Below are 15746 nucleotides of genomic sequence, written 5' to 3'. Positions count from 1 at the left end.
AATAAAGAATGCAATCCCCGATACAAAGAATGCGAGGAATTACCATATGTTTAATATCTGATGTAGTATAATGTTAACCAGAATATATATTCAGACTTTATCTCTTTAGACAAATATGCCAAGATTTATTATGTGTTTTAAATATAGATGAGACCTAACAAAATATTTAACCAACAAACCCTATTGGTCCTATGCATCTTCTGATTGTCTGCGTTCCAACCTGTTCAGTTTCGACCTTGCTGCGTGGGGTGGAAGTCCATGGAACAATAGCCTTAGTGACAACGAGTTGCATGTCCATTTTCAATAGCCTTAGTAATAACAATATCTTTGGGAGAAAATTCATGTAACTCACTCAAAACTCTAAGGATATCTTCAACGAGTCTGTCTGCAAGTGTTTTGTTGAAGTCTTCACGTACGACCACGCGAAGAAGAGTTATATTCTGAGCATCTGGAGGCATGGTGTAAGCAGGCACAATCCACCCAAATCTCCTTAGCTGCTCCGATATCTTGTACTCATCGTACCTATATTTTTCCTTGACCGAAAACGCCACAAGGGGGACACCTATCTCTTTTGACAAAATATTGAAGCACCCTGTTTTTGAGAGGCTATCACATAAATGTTTGGCGTTTAATCTGCAGTTCTCCACAACTCGTTTGTATCCCTGCACAACTTCAAATTTTATGCCATTAGCAAAGGGAATTGTGAAAGAATTGATTTCAACCATCATGGTACTGAAACTATTGCTGAATTAGCCGTTCACATCTGTTAAGTCACCTCAAAGCCAAGCCGAACGAACTGATAATATTGAGCAATGACGTGACTTGCACCTGCACCTACATTAGCAGGATAAAAAGATCGTCATGATAAAAAAATACCAATACATGCTCAATTATATTCCGAAAAGGTCATCATTTTTTGGTAGAATTTACTTCTTCGCTCTATCTGAGCGAGAACCTTTCAAGCTTTTTAGGTTATATCTATGAAACATATTGTAAATACAAAGTTATAGCTTTAGGGTTGGGTTCGCGAGAGTGAAGTCGATGTTGCAGCACACATAAGTTTCATTTTCATTTTAACTATTATGAAATGCTTCACATTAGCAAGCTGTACAAAACAGAACACTGACAATATTGAGTATTTTTTATTAAATTACTGGGAAAAAATTAATCAGTAATGATCGCATTGTTTGCTAAAATATAAGGCACAAGGAGGATGGCACTTTATATTAGTAAGCACTTGTTTTTTTTCAGCCACGGAGGATTCTCAGCTAATAACACGGATTGCATGACTATAGGTCCCTCCAGGCGTACGTTTCCCTAATGAAAAAGAAAACGACTCACTAATGAGATGTACTATTCTTGGGGCGAGGGAAGAATTATTTTTTATGACTCACTAATGAGATGTATTATTCTGGGTGCGAGGGAAGAAATTTTTTTATTTAAAACTTAATAGTTAAGAGTATGTTTTTTGAAGGGGATAGAATATGTAGTGTTTTTGCGGATAGTAATGGTAAAATAGTTTCACAAGTGTTAAGTGCTTACTTTATCTTGCAACAATTAAATCATTATTATAATATTAATAAAAAAGCTAACATACTTATTGACTTTAGAATAGATGGTAATGACTTGTATTGTTAAGTCATTCTGTTTAGTCAGGTCAAAAGCAAGCTGGTTTGGGTTATGCGGGGTGTTTTCAGCAAACTTAAATGTTTTTGGATAGTAGTTTCTAAAAAATATTAAACTTGTAATTATCTGTAAAAGATAGACAAATTGAAAACAAAATATTAATAAAAACTTAATAATTAAAAAAAAAAAAATTAATAAAAAAATTTGAAACATGCTTTAGACTGCTAGCGATCGCTTCTGAGGTCTGAACTGGAGAAATGAAAAAGTCACGGAAGACAATAAACCTTGTGCAATGAAAGAGTCACGAAAGACAATAAACCTTGTACAACTGAGACTTGAGGAAAAAGTAAGACTTGCGCAGTGGCAACAACCAACCATCTTGCTTCACGATAAAGAGGACAAAGTTAACTAACACGGAAAAGTGTTAAAACCAGGGACAATTTCCCATGCGGTATAGAGGCACCACAGAAAAGATGAATTCAAAATGTTTACCACGCAAAGAAGGATATTAGCCCCGCATCAGTGATCTAACGTTATAGTTGCATGCGAATTGAGGCCACATTGATAAATTAGTCACCCTACATAGATTCTACGACTTTGTTTTTTCAATTAGTAGGGTTGAAGTCTTGATTTTTTTTTTAATAAGAAATTGATAAAAGATATAAGTACGTTAGAGTTACTTGCTATCCTTACGCAATTTTTATGTACTTTACCTGTATTATAAACCAAATTTAAATATAACATTATGTATGTAAAAGTAAAAGTGTGTAAATATTACTGGGAAATTTATATTATAGGTTTTGTATTTATGGTATAATTAATTTGTTTTGTGTTTGACGGTTTATTAATTTGTCTTTGACAAAAAAATTTACGAAGTTTTATTATGGGTGATAAGTAACTTCTATTTCTATTAATTACTATTTTTTTTGTTTTTGGTGTTTGGAATCAATTTGCAAAACGTTCTATCTATATTATTTCCTTTTTATTTAATTTTTCGATTTTTTTTTTCTATTTTTCTATTTTCATGAATTATAATTTTTTCACAACATTTTCAATTTAAGGTTTCTTATTATCCTATTAAAAACATATTTTAATAAGTTTAATTATAGACAATTATATATATTAATAAAAATAAAACACACACGCACACACACATATATATAAGTAATATTAGTTAATCAATGTATTTTAGTATAAATAATAATAGTTAATCATATTTCTTAATTTTTAGGGATGACATTTAACAATATAGTATTTTATTAATTGTTTTATTTTTGTGATGAAATTTTTGTCTATGTTATGTTTTTGTTTTATTAAACTATATTCTTGTTTCATCCAAAAACAATTCTAAGACAGCTAACTAAAATTTTACCAAAATTTTAAATAAGCAAAGTCATACTTGCTTTAATTCTCAAATTCAAATAACTAGTCAAGTTTCTACCAACAAATTTGACAACTGCAGCACAACAATGGTGAGACTTTTACAAATCAATTTCAAACACAAAAAAACGAAGAGATAACAAAGGGCTCGATGGTTTCATTAAAGCAACGGCCGGTGCTCTATTGTTTATAGGGAAATTTAGATGCTTTCTTTATGTTTTGAGTCCTGAATGTCCGCACGGCAGAGCAGTTGTAGCTACCACCCTTTTTGGGGCCGAGTAGCCGTTGTCTCATTCTACGACATAAGGGTGAGTGTTTGAGAGGTTGAAGTTTGTTATATGAATGATTATGTATCAGGAGATTTTGTAATTTCAATAATATAGGAAATAAAAATAAAAAATATTTGTATTTATTTTTAATTATATATTAAAAAAATATTTTTAATTTATTAAATTAAATTATTTATAATTTTTTTTAAATAGTAAAAATGTGAAAATTGATTTCTAAATAAATCCTCATTAATAATATATTGATAAATATTAAATTTAAAAGAATTAAAAAAAAATCATAATAAAAATGTTCAAATTATTAATTTTACCCAAAGTTCCAAATACTTTACTTTTAAAGATGTGATTAATTCACTTCATAGCATGATCTTTCACTCATTGCAAAAAGCATGATCTTTCACTCATTGCAAAAGGTATAAAGATGTGATTAATCCAAATGATAGCATTATCTTTGGCTCATTGCAAAAGGGTGATGAGATAGAAAAGCAAAAGAATAAAATGATAAAATAAAAGAATAGACTAAGAATAAAATAAATAAATAAATATATTATTAATATTATAATTTTATGTGAAGTTTTTGCTTTTGTTATCTATATATATATATATATGGTTGGTTTTAAAAAGTGACTGAGTTATTCAAAGTTATTTATTAAAATATATTTGATAATTTTTATTTATTATGAAGTGTAAAAATTATGGTTTTTGGTTTATTAAGATGAAAAATAGATTATGTTATTTATGGAATATTGTTTTGAATAGGTTTGAAGAAACTTGAAGCCAATTTGTCTATAAAATTACGATTGAAAATTAAAAGGATCTCTTTAAAGCAAAGGATGATCAACACAATTATTTCTCATTCAACAAGGTTTAGATGACAACATTCTTCGCAAAACTGCAATAAAGCTTAGAATATTTTAGAAATGGAATATAGTGAAAGGGGAAGCAACACACGATTAAATCCTGTAAAAAAAAAATCATATCGTAGAAATAATTGTGGAATCTGTGGAAGAGCTTGAAGAAGAATATTTATAAGATATGGAGAGAAAAAAAGATGTTAATATGTTTAAAAAATTATTGAAAAAAGTATGAGGTTGTAAAAGATGTATAGCAAGAGCATAGTTTATATAGTGAATCTCACTATATACATACACATGTGGATGATGATTTTTTTTTAAGATGAAAATGGAACTACATTTCCAACAATAAAATGTTAGGAGAGTCTAGTAGTGAAAGTTGTAGAAGATGTGAATCAGATTATAATTAATATCAAATTATTAGAAAATTGAATTGAGACTTCTTGAGAAGTGGCTTGCAAAGCTTAATTATGATGGTGATGAAGGTTAGTATCCAAAATAGAACAAAAGAAAATGGAGGCAACCATAAGAGTTTATGAGATTTTTGTAATAGTGAAGAAGAGATGAAAAAATGAAGATATTGGTTTTTCACTTATATATGTTTACAAAGAAGTTGAGTCAACAATAGTTGAGGTACAATTAGATGCACACTAATATCAAACAAAAAAGCCAAAAAAAAATTGAAGAAGAATCCAGTAAATATGAAGCTAAAGAACCAGAAAATGCATAAATATAATGTTTGGAGGAAAAGGAAGAGAAACTTGTACAACATAGAGATAATGACAAGTTGCACTAACAAAGAAAGGTAATAACTTTTCGACTTGTTTTGAGTGTTATAATCATAGCTGAGACTTTGACCATAAGGCCATATATAAGGGGGAGTATTGGAATGTGTTAATTACTCTTAGTATTCAAATAGTTTCTATGGAGTTTGCACATGTGGCATGTAGATACTAAATTGAGGAAAGATATTAGCATGCATATAAGAGTTAAAATTAGTGTGGTTTTAATACTGTAGTTAAGTGTGACACTCCTATATTTACATACGTATACAGTAAAAAAAAAATATTTACCAAGAGTACAAGCACCTACCTATTTATTACTCGGATTAGACCTTGAGTCTTACCTAGTTTAATTACACAGTTTTGTTTCTGTTTTAAAATGTGTGACAACACCTTGCTGACATGCTAAACCCTTAACCTTGGCTACGGTTCAGTTTTTCGATCTAACACTAAGGCTAGAGTTTCCATGAGTATTTATGTTGGACACTTGATACTGACAGCTAAAACTACTGCACTTTAATTCTCTGTCTTCCCACACTGCATATATCACATTCTGATACTTTTGGTTTTATTGTTCTCTGCTTGCATTTAATCCTTGCTCTGTCCTGCTTGACGTGGCGCAGGCAAATGAAACTTTGGTGACTGCAACCTTGGATTCCTCACCTCATCAATGGAGGAGGAATAAGGAGGCCAATCTAATGGTCGAGCTCCTTTCTGGAGGCTTTTCTACCACCTCACCGCGGATGTCCATCATTCCTACCTCTGCCCTTTTGCATTTGGTTCTGCTTGTTTGGTTTCTCCTTTGCACTGCTAGCGATTAGTGCTGATGGATGGCAACCCGTGAGGGTTATGGGCGCGGACTAAGGCTTTCCTCGACGCTTGGTTAGCTCTACCATAAGCCAGGTTTGTGTTCCTTCCCATTTGGTTGTAGTGTGTATTGCATTTCGTTTACACAGCATGCTTTCTATGCATCGATTGTTAATCTTGGCTTCTGCTTGTAGGAAAAAGGAGATGAAGCAGGGGTTTTCGAAAGTTTCCACATATGCAACCCTTTCCATGAGTTATTGCTGGGCGTTTTGTCCCAGGTAAGCATTCTATGAAATGAAAATTTTGGGCCGAGGGCATGGATGAATCCTGAAGTTTTCTGGATATTTCACTCCAGTTTTGGAAATACAGTTCCTTCTTTGTTATTGTAGTTTTGTATTCACAAGTGTAGGCCTTGATAGTGCTAGGTAGGGTTTTCTGTTGTATGCTGAGGGCTCCCTGTGGTCCTGCGTTTTGAGGCCACTTCGGAGTAATTTCCTCTTGCAACTCATAAGTTTGTAATTTAACTCCGGCTATAGTCTAGCTATTCTGGGTTATTTGCTAAAGCTCAGAGTTTATAATACTTGCCTATATTCATGAAGGGCCATGTTACCCTGGATTATAGTTATCTACATATAATCCTGTTATTTTTTTACTGTCTAGAAATGTACTGGGTTTGATATCGCAAGTTGCATGTATTCTTCTGTTTGTTCCTATTTAGTTATTTCTTGCAATCATTCTTGTTTAAGTATATATAATTTTGTTGTTTTTTCCACGACTGTGATTAAGCTAGTTCTGTAATTATTAATTGTCCTTGAGGGTGGATGGATTGTCATTCTAGAGTTTAATCGCCTTCCTTTCTTGAAGTTGTATATGTTCTCCGTTACTACATGCAAGCTGTGGGTTTTGTAATTAGGCAGGCACCCAATTGTCATTTTTCTGTACATGAATTCTATCAATGCGTTATTATACTCCCGCGTTGCCATGTGGTTGGATTTGTTCTAAACAGTGACTGTTTCTCTTACTGTAAAGAAAAAAGGACTTACTGTATATTTTTTTTTAGCATTTTTGTTTTCATAGCTACGAACCCCTTTTTTTTCTTTGTGTTTAATACTCTGAGATTCCATTTGGCGACTCAAAATCTAGTTACAATTTTGAGGGTTTATCACTACGGAAACAGAGTCGATGTCTTTCTGGCTTAGTTTGTAATAGTCCATAACAGACGTGGGAGGCTTACATGGTTCTATAACAAAATATTAACTCTATACATGTGTCCCAGTTTCCCTCTATGAATAACTTAATAGGACGTTTCAAAATCATACAGCCGTTCCCCCTTCCTATACTACATGGGCTGCCACCTTTGGTTTCAAGTCGATATGGTATTACCCTCACTGAAACGAGTCAGCTAGAACTAAACCCTTGCATTCTGATATATAAGGCGTTGGCTGAATAGTAATAACCCTATGTATTAGAGTTTGTTGTAAAGGCTAGTTATAACAGATAACACGCATAGTAGGGCCATCACTAAATTTGGTTCTTTTTCCTATACATTAGAATCATCCGAGTACCTTCAGAAAAGGTTAAAGCTCCAAATTTCGTTTTATATTTAAACCTTGTTCCTCACAGACTCTATTTGTAACTGTAATAAAGCTAATGCTATAGTTCAACTATAGACAAAATTATAGTTCTAGACTGCTTTACTAGCACCATAGGTACCTATTCATTTATTTTTTTATTTTTTTCTACCACAATTTCCAGATAAAAAGACAAAAAAACTACAACTCTTAACTGTTACGAGCACAATAAGTACTACTCATTTTATTCAACAACTACAATTTTCCAGGATAGACCACTTACCTGACTCCTGCTAGAAAAGTAGTGCACCTTTATGAAGGTTCTCTTTCGTTATCATCTGTCTTCTGTCCGCCCAACCATGAGATATGTCCTTCTCAACTGTATCTCCTCCCGAGCTTACTTGCAAGGTCACTATCCTCTGCAAGTTCGTTGCACACCAAGTGCATGCTATCTGGTCATCACCAGACTTAGCATTTCCTTCCTACCGTCTGACCTTTCAGCATGGTTTTTCCTCCCCTCACTCCTTTTTCTTGGAGTCTCACACTTAGGGGAGGTAGTTAGGGTTGCATTTCCAGCAACTGCCTTTTCCAACTTCCCTCCTCGGAAGTTGCCAGTTTTTTTTTAATGCTTAAAACATTTTCCATTGCCAATAATTGAAAATATTATTTAATTCAAATAACCATCATCCTTCAGTTTGTTTCTTCTTTATTTTTTACTATGGTAAATAAAGTATTTACAATATTATGGGGGTATCACATCTCCCCCTCTTGAAATTGGACATCGTCCTGATGTATTTCAGTTATGAATAGTTCTGGGTAAGCTTTTCTCATAAGTTCAGCATCCTCCCAGGTGGCCTCCTCAGGCCCAAAGTTCTACCACTGCACTTTAACTTCGGTAATAGCCCACTTCCACAGCATTACTTCTCTCTGGTCGAGGATGTTTAACGGTTCGACTTGCAATATGCAACATCCTAAGTCAGTGTCTTTTAAAAGAAAACATTTGGACTAAACTACTGAAGATAATTCTTACCTGTATAGCCTACCATATGATTACATGTTTAGGATCATAAACATATTTTTTTAACACTGAGATATGAAAGACATTGTGGACTCGTAGGTGACTTGGCAGAGCGAGCTGGTACGCCACCAGCCCAATTCTTGCTAAGACCTGGAATGGTCCACAAAACCGAGGTGCCAACTTAGTGCACCCACTCCATTGTAATGTGCTCCTTTTTGCACGAATTCTCACATACACATGATCACCGACTTGGTACTCTTTAAACCTCCTTTTCTGGTCAGAAAAGTTCTTTTTCCTATCCTGAGCTGCTTTTAAATTAGACCGTACCTTCTTAACCATTTCCTCCATTTCCTTGAGCATGTCGGGTCCCAACATTAATCTATCTTCCGGTCCACTCCAGCTTGAGGGTGTGTGACACTTTCGCCCATACAAGACTTCAAATGGGCTCATTTATAATGATGTATGATAGACATTATTATATTTGAACTCGACCAAGTGCAGATAATCTTCCCACTTGATTGGTTGTTGCATTAAATATGCCCTTAACATGTCTTCCAGCACTTGGTTCACCCATTCTGTTTGTCCATCCGTCTGATGTTGATAAGCTGTACTGAAATTCAACTGAGTTCCTAATTCTCCAAACAATGTTTTCCAAAAAACCGAGGTAAATTTTACATCACGGTCTAAGATTATTGTTTTAGGTAACCCATGCAGCCTAAAAATGTTCTGCATGAAGATGTGGGCAATCTGCACCACTTTAAAAGTAGATTGCACAGGTATAAAATGTGCCAATTTACTTAATTTGTCCACCACCACCATGATGGAATCATTATTTTTCTTTGTCTTGGGCAAACCCGTTATGAAGTCCATGGAGATGTTTTCCCACTTCCATTTCGGGATGGGTAATGGTTGTAATAGTCCCGCAGGGTGTTGGTGCTCTGCCTTAATTTGTTGACACTCCAGACAATGTGCCAGGTATTCAACCACATCCTTCTTCATGCCTGGCCAATAATACTCCTTTTTGAGTGCTGTAATCATTTTCTGATATCCTGGGTGTCCCGCATAGTGACTTTTATGAAATTCATCCAAAATCAAGTTTTTAATGCTGTTTTGATAGGGTAAATATAACCTATCCTGTTGATATAGCATTCCAACAATATCTAACACGTAACCCTGTTGTTTTTCCTTGCTCTTGGGGTGTTGTACTTGCTGTTTTATTTCTTGATATACATTATCTTGTTCTGTTTCTTGTCTAATCATCTCCTCGAAGTGAATTTTCCATTTGATACAGGAGATCTCATACAAACATTGCAATTTCCGACTTAAAGCATTCGCCACCTGATTCTCTTTCCCCTTCAAATGCTTGATTTCGAAATCAAAACCATTTAGGAAATCCACCCATCGTGCTTGCCTGGAATTTAAGGTGGGCTGGCTAAAATAATTGGTCCGACTATGGTGATATATCAATAATAAAAATTTCCTTCCCATAAGATAATTTCGCCACATTTTTAAAGCGTGAATAACGGCTGCCAATTCTAGATCATAAGCGGAGTATTTCTGCTCATGTTCTTTTAGTTTCCTTGATTCGTAAGCAATTACTCTCCCTTCTTGCATCAACACGCCTCCTACACCTTCCTTGCTTGCGTCAGTGCACACCACATAGTCCTTACTAGGATCAGCTATGCTTAGAATGGGTGCAGTGGTGAGCAGATGCTTAAGCTGCTCAAAACTCTTTTGGCATTCGGTGGTCCACCTGAAAGTTCTTCCCTTTTTCTGTAAGGAAGTAATAGGATAAGCTACTCTCGAGAATCCCTCTACAAACCGTCTGTAATAACCTGCTAAACCCATGAAGGATCTGATGTCTGCCACATCCTTTGGTACCGGCCATTCCATTATGGTCCTTATCTTTTCGGGGTCCACTGCGATCCCTTCTTTAGTGATTATATGTCCCAAATATTGTATCTGTTCCTTAAAGAAATCGCACTTGCTGAACTTGGCATATAACCGGTGTTCTCGGAGGGTTTGCAGTACCAACCTGAGATGCTCCCTGTGTTCTTCCATAGTTCGGGAATATATCAGTATGTCATCAATAAAAATCAGCACAAACCTATCCAAATACTGATGAAATATATTGTTCATTAAACACATAAAAGTTGCGGGTGCGTTGGTCAACCCGAAGGGTAGCACCACAAACTCGTAATGTCCATATCTTGTTCTAAAAGCAGTCTTAGCTATGTCCTCCTCCTTAATCCTGATTTGGTGGTACCCTGATCGCAAATCAATCTTGGAGAATACCGTTGCTCCTTTTACTTGATCGAAAAGTTCATCAATCCGGGGTAAAGGATACTTATTCTTGATCGTCAATTTATTTAACTGACGATAATCCACACACATACGAAGGGTCCCATCCTTTTTCTTAACGAACAATATCGAGGCTCCCCAAGGGGACACACTGGGGCGAATGTAGTTTTTGTCTAACAGCTCTTGTAACTGCATTTTTAGCTCGGTCAATTCTGGTGTGCTCATTCTGTAGGGTGCTCGGGATACCGGGGCTGCCCCTGGCACCAATTCGATAGTAAAGTCTATGTCTCTTTTAGGTGGCAGCCCGAGAATTTCTTCGAGAAACACATCCGCAAATTCTTGTATCACTGGAATGTTTTCCAATAGGGCTGCTTTGTCTTTTGAGTCAGCATAGCCCACTTGGATGGCATAAATCTGACATCCCTTCCTAATGCATTTTGCTAAGTGAGAAGTGGTTATTGGCTGAATTTGCACTGGCCGCTTAATCCCTTGCATCTCTTGCCTTGCTCCAAGCTCATCTCTGAAATAAATAGTCTTTGTTTTACAGTTGACTATGGACCAGTGTTTTTCTAACCAGTCCATACCGATTAGAACATCATACGAACCAAGGGGAAGCACATTCAAATCTGCCACCACTGGCTGTCCTGCTATCTTTAAAGGGTAGTTATTGACCTTAGCAAGCACTCGTCTCTTTGCCCCTGTGGCCAGCTGTACTAGCCAGGGGTTCTTAAATTTAACAGGTTGCAATTTACAATACTCTACAACCTTAGGACTAATATAACTTAGGGTGGCTCCAGGATCAATTAAAATAGTTACAGTAAGGTCTGAAATTTTACCTTCGAATTCCACCATGGTCGGCTGGTACTCTGCCTGGCGATCTTCCAGGGCAGCATTAATCCTGGGCAGGCTACGTCCTACATTGCCAACTATCGATGCTTCATGGTTCTGGGAAACCTATTCAGTTCCCTTCCGTTGAGGGCAGTTTTTAACATAGTGAGGCCCATCGCAACCCCAACACTGCACTGGAGGCCTTGCTGTTCCTTCAATGTCTAACTTTACAGGTTGTTCGTTGATTCTGGACTCATTGGTTGGCTTTGACCTGAGCGAATTTTTCTGTACATTTCTGCTGTTTTGTCCCTTGGAAAAACCCCTGTTACCACTACCACGATTCCCTTTATTATTTCTAGCCAGCTTGTTACTTCTCTTATCATTCCATCTTTTACCTGGATTTTCTCCCTTCTGTTTTCCCTGCTGGTAACAAATCCTGGCTTTACGTATTACTTCATCCATTGTCTTTGGATTGTCAAACTCAATCCTTTCCCGCATATTCAAGGGTAAACTACTAACGAACCTCTGTACTTTAGCCTTCTCCTCTCTAATATAAGGCACGTAACGAAGTAATGAAGTAAAACGAGTGATAAATTCATCCATGGTTTGCTGTCCCAGCCGCAAGTCATGGAATTCTCTTGCCTTTTCGTCATAAAAATGCTCGGTCAGGTATCTTTCTTTAAAGTATCTTTGAAATTTCTCCCACGTTATGTTCTGTTCACTTACTCCTTTTACAATTTTCACTTCTTCCCACCACAGGGTGGCTTTTCCCTGCAATTGAAAAATGGCAAACAGTGTCTTGCGGTTGTGGTCATATTCATATAGCTGGAAGTATTTATTCATATTAATCAACCATGCCTCAGTTGCTTCCTCCAATTCCCCATCAAAGTGTGGCGGTTTGATTTTACGAAACTCCCCTTGCAGCTCTATCTGTTGCCTCTTTGAAGTGTGTTGTTCGGAGGCATTATCAGATCACTCTTCCTGTTCTTCCTCCCTTCCTTCTGACTCTTCATGTTCTGTGTGGTGATTTCGCTCCTCCGACACCCTTTGCTGCTCAGCGCTGGGATTCAGTGGTTGCTGATTTTGTTTGTCAGATAGGCTCTTTATAATCCTTTCCTGTTCCAAAGTTAACCTTGCATTATCTTCCCGCAATCGGGCCATTTCATTTTTCAACTCCTATACTGTCTCTAATATTGCAAGATTCGTATTGCGAGCCTCTTCTCCAAGCTGCACCCATAATTCTGGGTTGTTCTCAGGGCCTGTTACAGGTCCTTGACCCACCACAAACCTACGTGAAACATTGTCTGCTCTCCTCATGCTGGAAATCTGTTGTTTCCCTGTTCTTAACATAAGGTAAGAGTAACAGAAGGAGGGTTAATACTTTAATTTTTTTTTTTTTAATTAAAAAGAATAACAGGAACGGAAATAAAATGATTTCAATTTATCTCTTTTGTTTTATCTTTTCTTCCAGAGGCCACAATGTTTGGAACTGGGCTCTGATACCACTTGTGACACTCCTATATTTACATACGTACACAGTAAAAAAAAAAATATTTACCAAGAGTACAAGCACCTATCTATTTATTACTCAGATTAGACCTTGAGTCTTACCTGGTTCAATTACACAGTTTTGTTTTTGTTTTAAAATGTGTGACAACACCTTGCTAACGTGCTAAACCCCTGACCTTGGCTATGGTTCGGTTTTTCGATCTAACACTAAGGCTAGAGTTTCCATGAGCATTTATGTTGGACACTTGATACTGACAGCTAAAACTACTCCACTTTAATTATCTGTCTTCCCATACTACATATATCACATTTCGATACTTTTGGTTTTATTGTTCTCTGCTTGCATTTAATCCTTGCTTTGTCTTGCTTGACGTGGCATGGGCAGATGAAACTTTGGTGACTGCAACCTTGGATTCCTCACCTCATCAATGAAGGAGGAATAAGGAGGCCAATCCAATGGCCAGGTAACTTTCTGGAGGCTTTTCTATCGCCTCACCATAGATGTGCATCATTCCTACCTCTGCCCTTTTGCATTTGGTTCTGTTTGTTTGGTTTCTCCTTTGCACTGCTAGCGATTAGTTCTGATGGATGGCAACCCAGTGAGGGTTATGAGCGCGGAGCTAAGGCTTTCCTCGGTGCTTGGTTAGCTCTGCCATAAGCCAGGTTTGTGTTCCTTCCCATTTGGTTGTAGTGCGTATTGTATTTCATTTACACAACTTTCTTTCTATGCACCGATTGTTAATCTCGGCTTCTGCTTGCAGGAAAAAGGAGATGAAGCTAGGGTTTTCGAAAGTTTCCACATATGCAACCCTTTCCATGAGTTATTATTGGGCGTTTTGTCCTGGGTAAGCATTCTATGAAATGAAAAGTTCGGGCCAAGGGCATGGATGAATCTTGAAGTTTTCTGGATATTTCACTCCATTTTTGGAAATACAGTTCCTTCTTTGTTATTGTAGTTTTGTATTCTCAAGTGTAGGCCTTGATAGTGTTAGGGTAGGGTTTTCTGTGGTATGCTGAGGGCTCCCTATGGTCCTACGTTTTGAGGCCACATCCGAGTAATTTCCTCTTGCAACTAATAAGTTTGTAATTTAACTTCGGCTGTGGTCTAGCCATTCTAAGTTATTTTCTAAAGCTCAGAGTTTAAAATATTCGCCTATATTATGAAGGGCCATGTTACCCTGGATTATAGTTATCTACATATAATCCTATTCTTTTCCTGCTGTCTAGAAATGTACTGGGTTTGATATCGCAGGTTACATGTATTCTTCTGTTTGTTCCTATTTAGTTATTTCCTACAATCATTCTTGTTTAAGTATATATAATCTTGTTGCTTTCTATGTGACTGTGATTAAGATGGTTTTGTAATTATTAATTGTCCTTGAGGCTGGATGGACTATCGTTCCAGAGTTTAATCACCTTCCTTTCTTGAAGTTGTAGTTGTTCTCTGTCACTCCATGCAAGTTGTGGGCTTTGTAATTAGGCAGGCACCCAATTGTCGTTTTTCTGTACATGAATTCTATCAATGCATTATTATACTCCCACATTGCCATGTGGTTGGGTTTGTTCTAAACAGTGACTGTTTCTCTTACTATAAAGAAAAAAGGACTTACTGTATATTTTTTTTTAGCATTTTTGTTTTCATAGCTACGAACCACTTTTTTTTCTTTGTGTTTAATACTCTGAAATTCCATTTGGCAGCTCAAAATCTAGTTACAATTTTGAGGGTTTATCACTATGGAAACAAAGTCGATGTCTTTCTGGCTCAATTTGTAATAGTCCATAACAGACGTGGCAGGCTTACATGGTTCTATAATAAAAGATTAACTCTATACATGTGTCCCAGTTTCCCTCTATGAATAACTTAACAGGACGTTTCCAAATCATACAGTCGTTCCCCCTTCCTATATTGCATGGGATGGCACCTTTGGTTTCAGGTCGATATGGTATTACCCTCAGTGAAATGAGTTAGCTAGAACTAAACCCTTGCATTCTGATATTTAAGGAGTTGGCTGAATAGTAATAACCCTATGTATTAGAGTTTGTTGTAAAGGCTAGTTATATTAGATAGCACGCACAGTAGGGCCATCACTAAATTTGGTTCTTTTTCCCGTACATTAGAATCATTCGAGTACCTGAAAAAAAGGTTAAAGCTCCAAATTCTGTTTAATATTTAAACCTCATTCCTCAGACTCTATTTGTAACTGTAATAAATCTAATGCTACAGTTCAACTATAGACAGAATTACAGTTCTGGACTGTTTTGCTAGCACCATAGGTACCTATTCATTTTTTTTATTTTTCTGCCACAATTTCCAGATAAACAAACAAAAGAAACTACAGCTCTTAACTGTTATGAGCACAATAAGTACTACTCATTTTATTCAGCAACTACAATTTCCAAGATAGTCCACTTACCTAACTCCTACTAGAAAAGTAGTGCACCTTTATGAAGGTTCTCTTTCGTTATCATCTATCTTCTGTCCGCCCAACCATGAGATACGTCCTTCTCGACTGTATCTCCCCCCGAGCTTACTTGCAAGGTCACTATCCTCTGCAAGTTCGTTGCACACCAAGTGCATGCTATCTGGTCATCACTAGACTTAGCATTTCCTTCCTACCGTCTGACCTTTCAGCATGGTTTTTCCTCCCCTCACTCATTTTTCTTGTAGTTTCACACTTAGGGGAGGTAGTTAGGGTTGCATTTCCAGCAACTGTCTTTTCCAACTTCCCTCCTCAGAAGTTGCCAGTTTTTTTTAATGCTTAAAACATTTTCCATTTCCAATA

General features: G+C 36.4%; 1 protein-coding gene across 1 annotated transcript in view; it reads right to left on the bottom strand.

Annotated features, from left to right (window-relative positions):
* Positions 1-228: 228 nt before the first annotated feature.
* Positions 229-15746, bottom strand: part of LOC149243255 (glutamate decarboxylase-like) — a 33908-nt gene continuing 18390 nt past the window's right edge. The window contains exons 6-7 of the mRNA XM_089367781.1: positions 776-834; positions 229-662 (exon numbers count right to left, since the gene is read on the bottom strand). Of these exons, the coding sequence (XP_089223907.1) occupies positions 273-662; positions 776-834 (449 nt within the window). The 3' untranslated portion in view covers positions 229-272. The remainder of the gene's footprint in view (positions 663-775; positions 835-15746) is intronic.

This window comes from Pinus tabuliformis, chromosome 8, assembly GCF_031772625.1.
Source record: "Pinus tabuliformis cultivar Carrire ecotype Pingquan chromosome 8, CPIR1, whole genome shotgun sequence".
NCBI lineage: Eukaryota > Viridiplantae > Streptophyta > Pinopsida > Pinales > Pinaceae > Pinus > Pinus tabuliformis.
The sequence above is the reverse complement of the archived record's forward strand: the minus strand, read 5'-3'. Positions and strand labels throughout refer to the sequence as shown.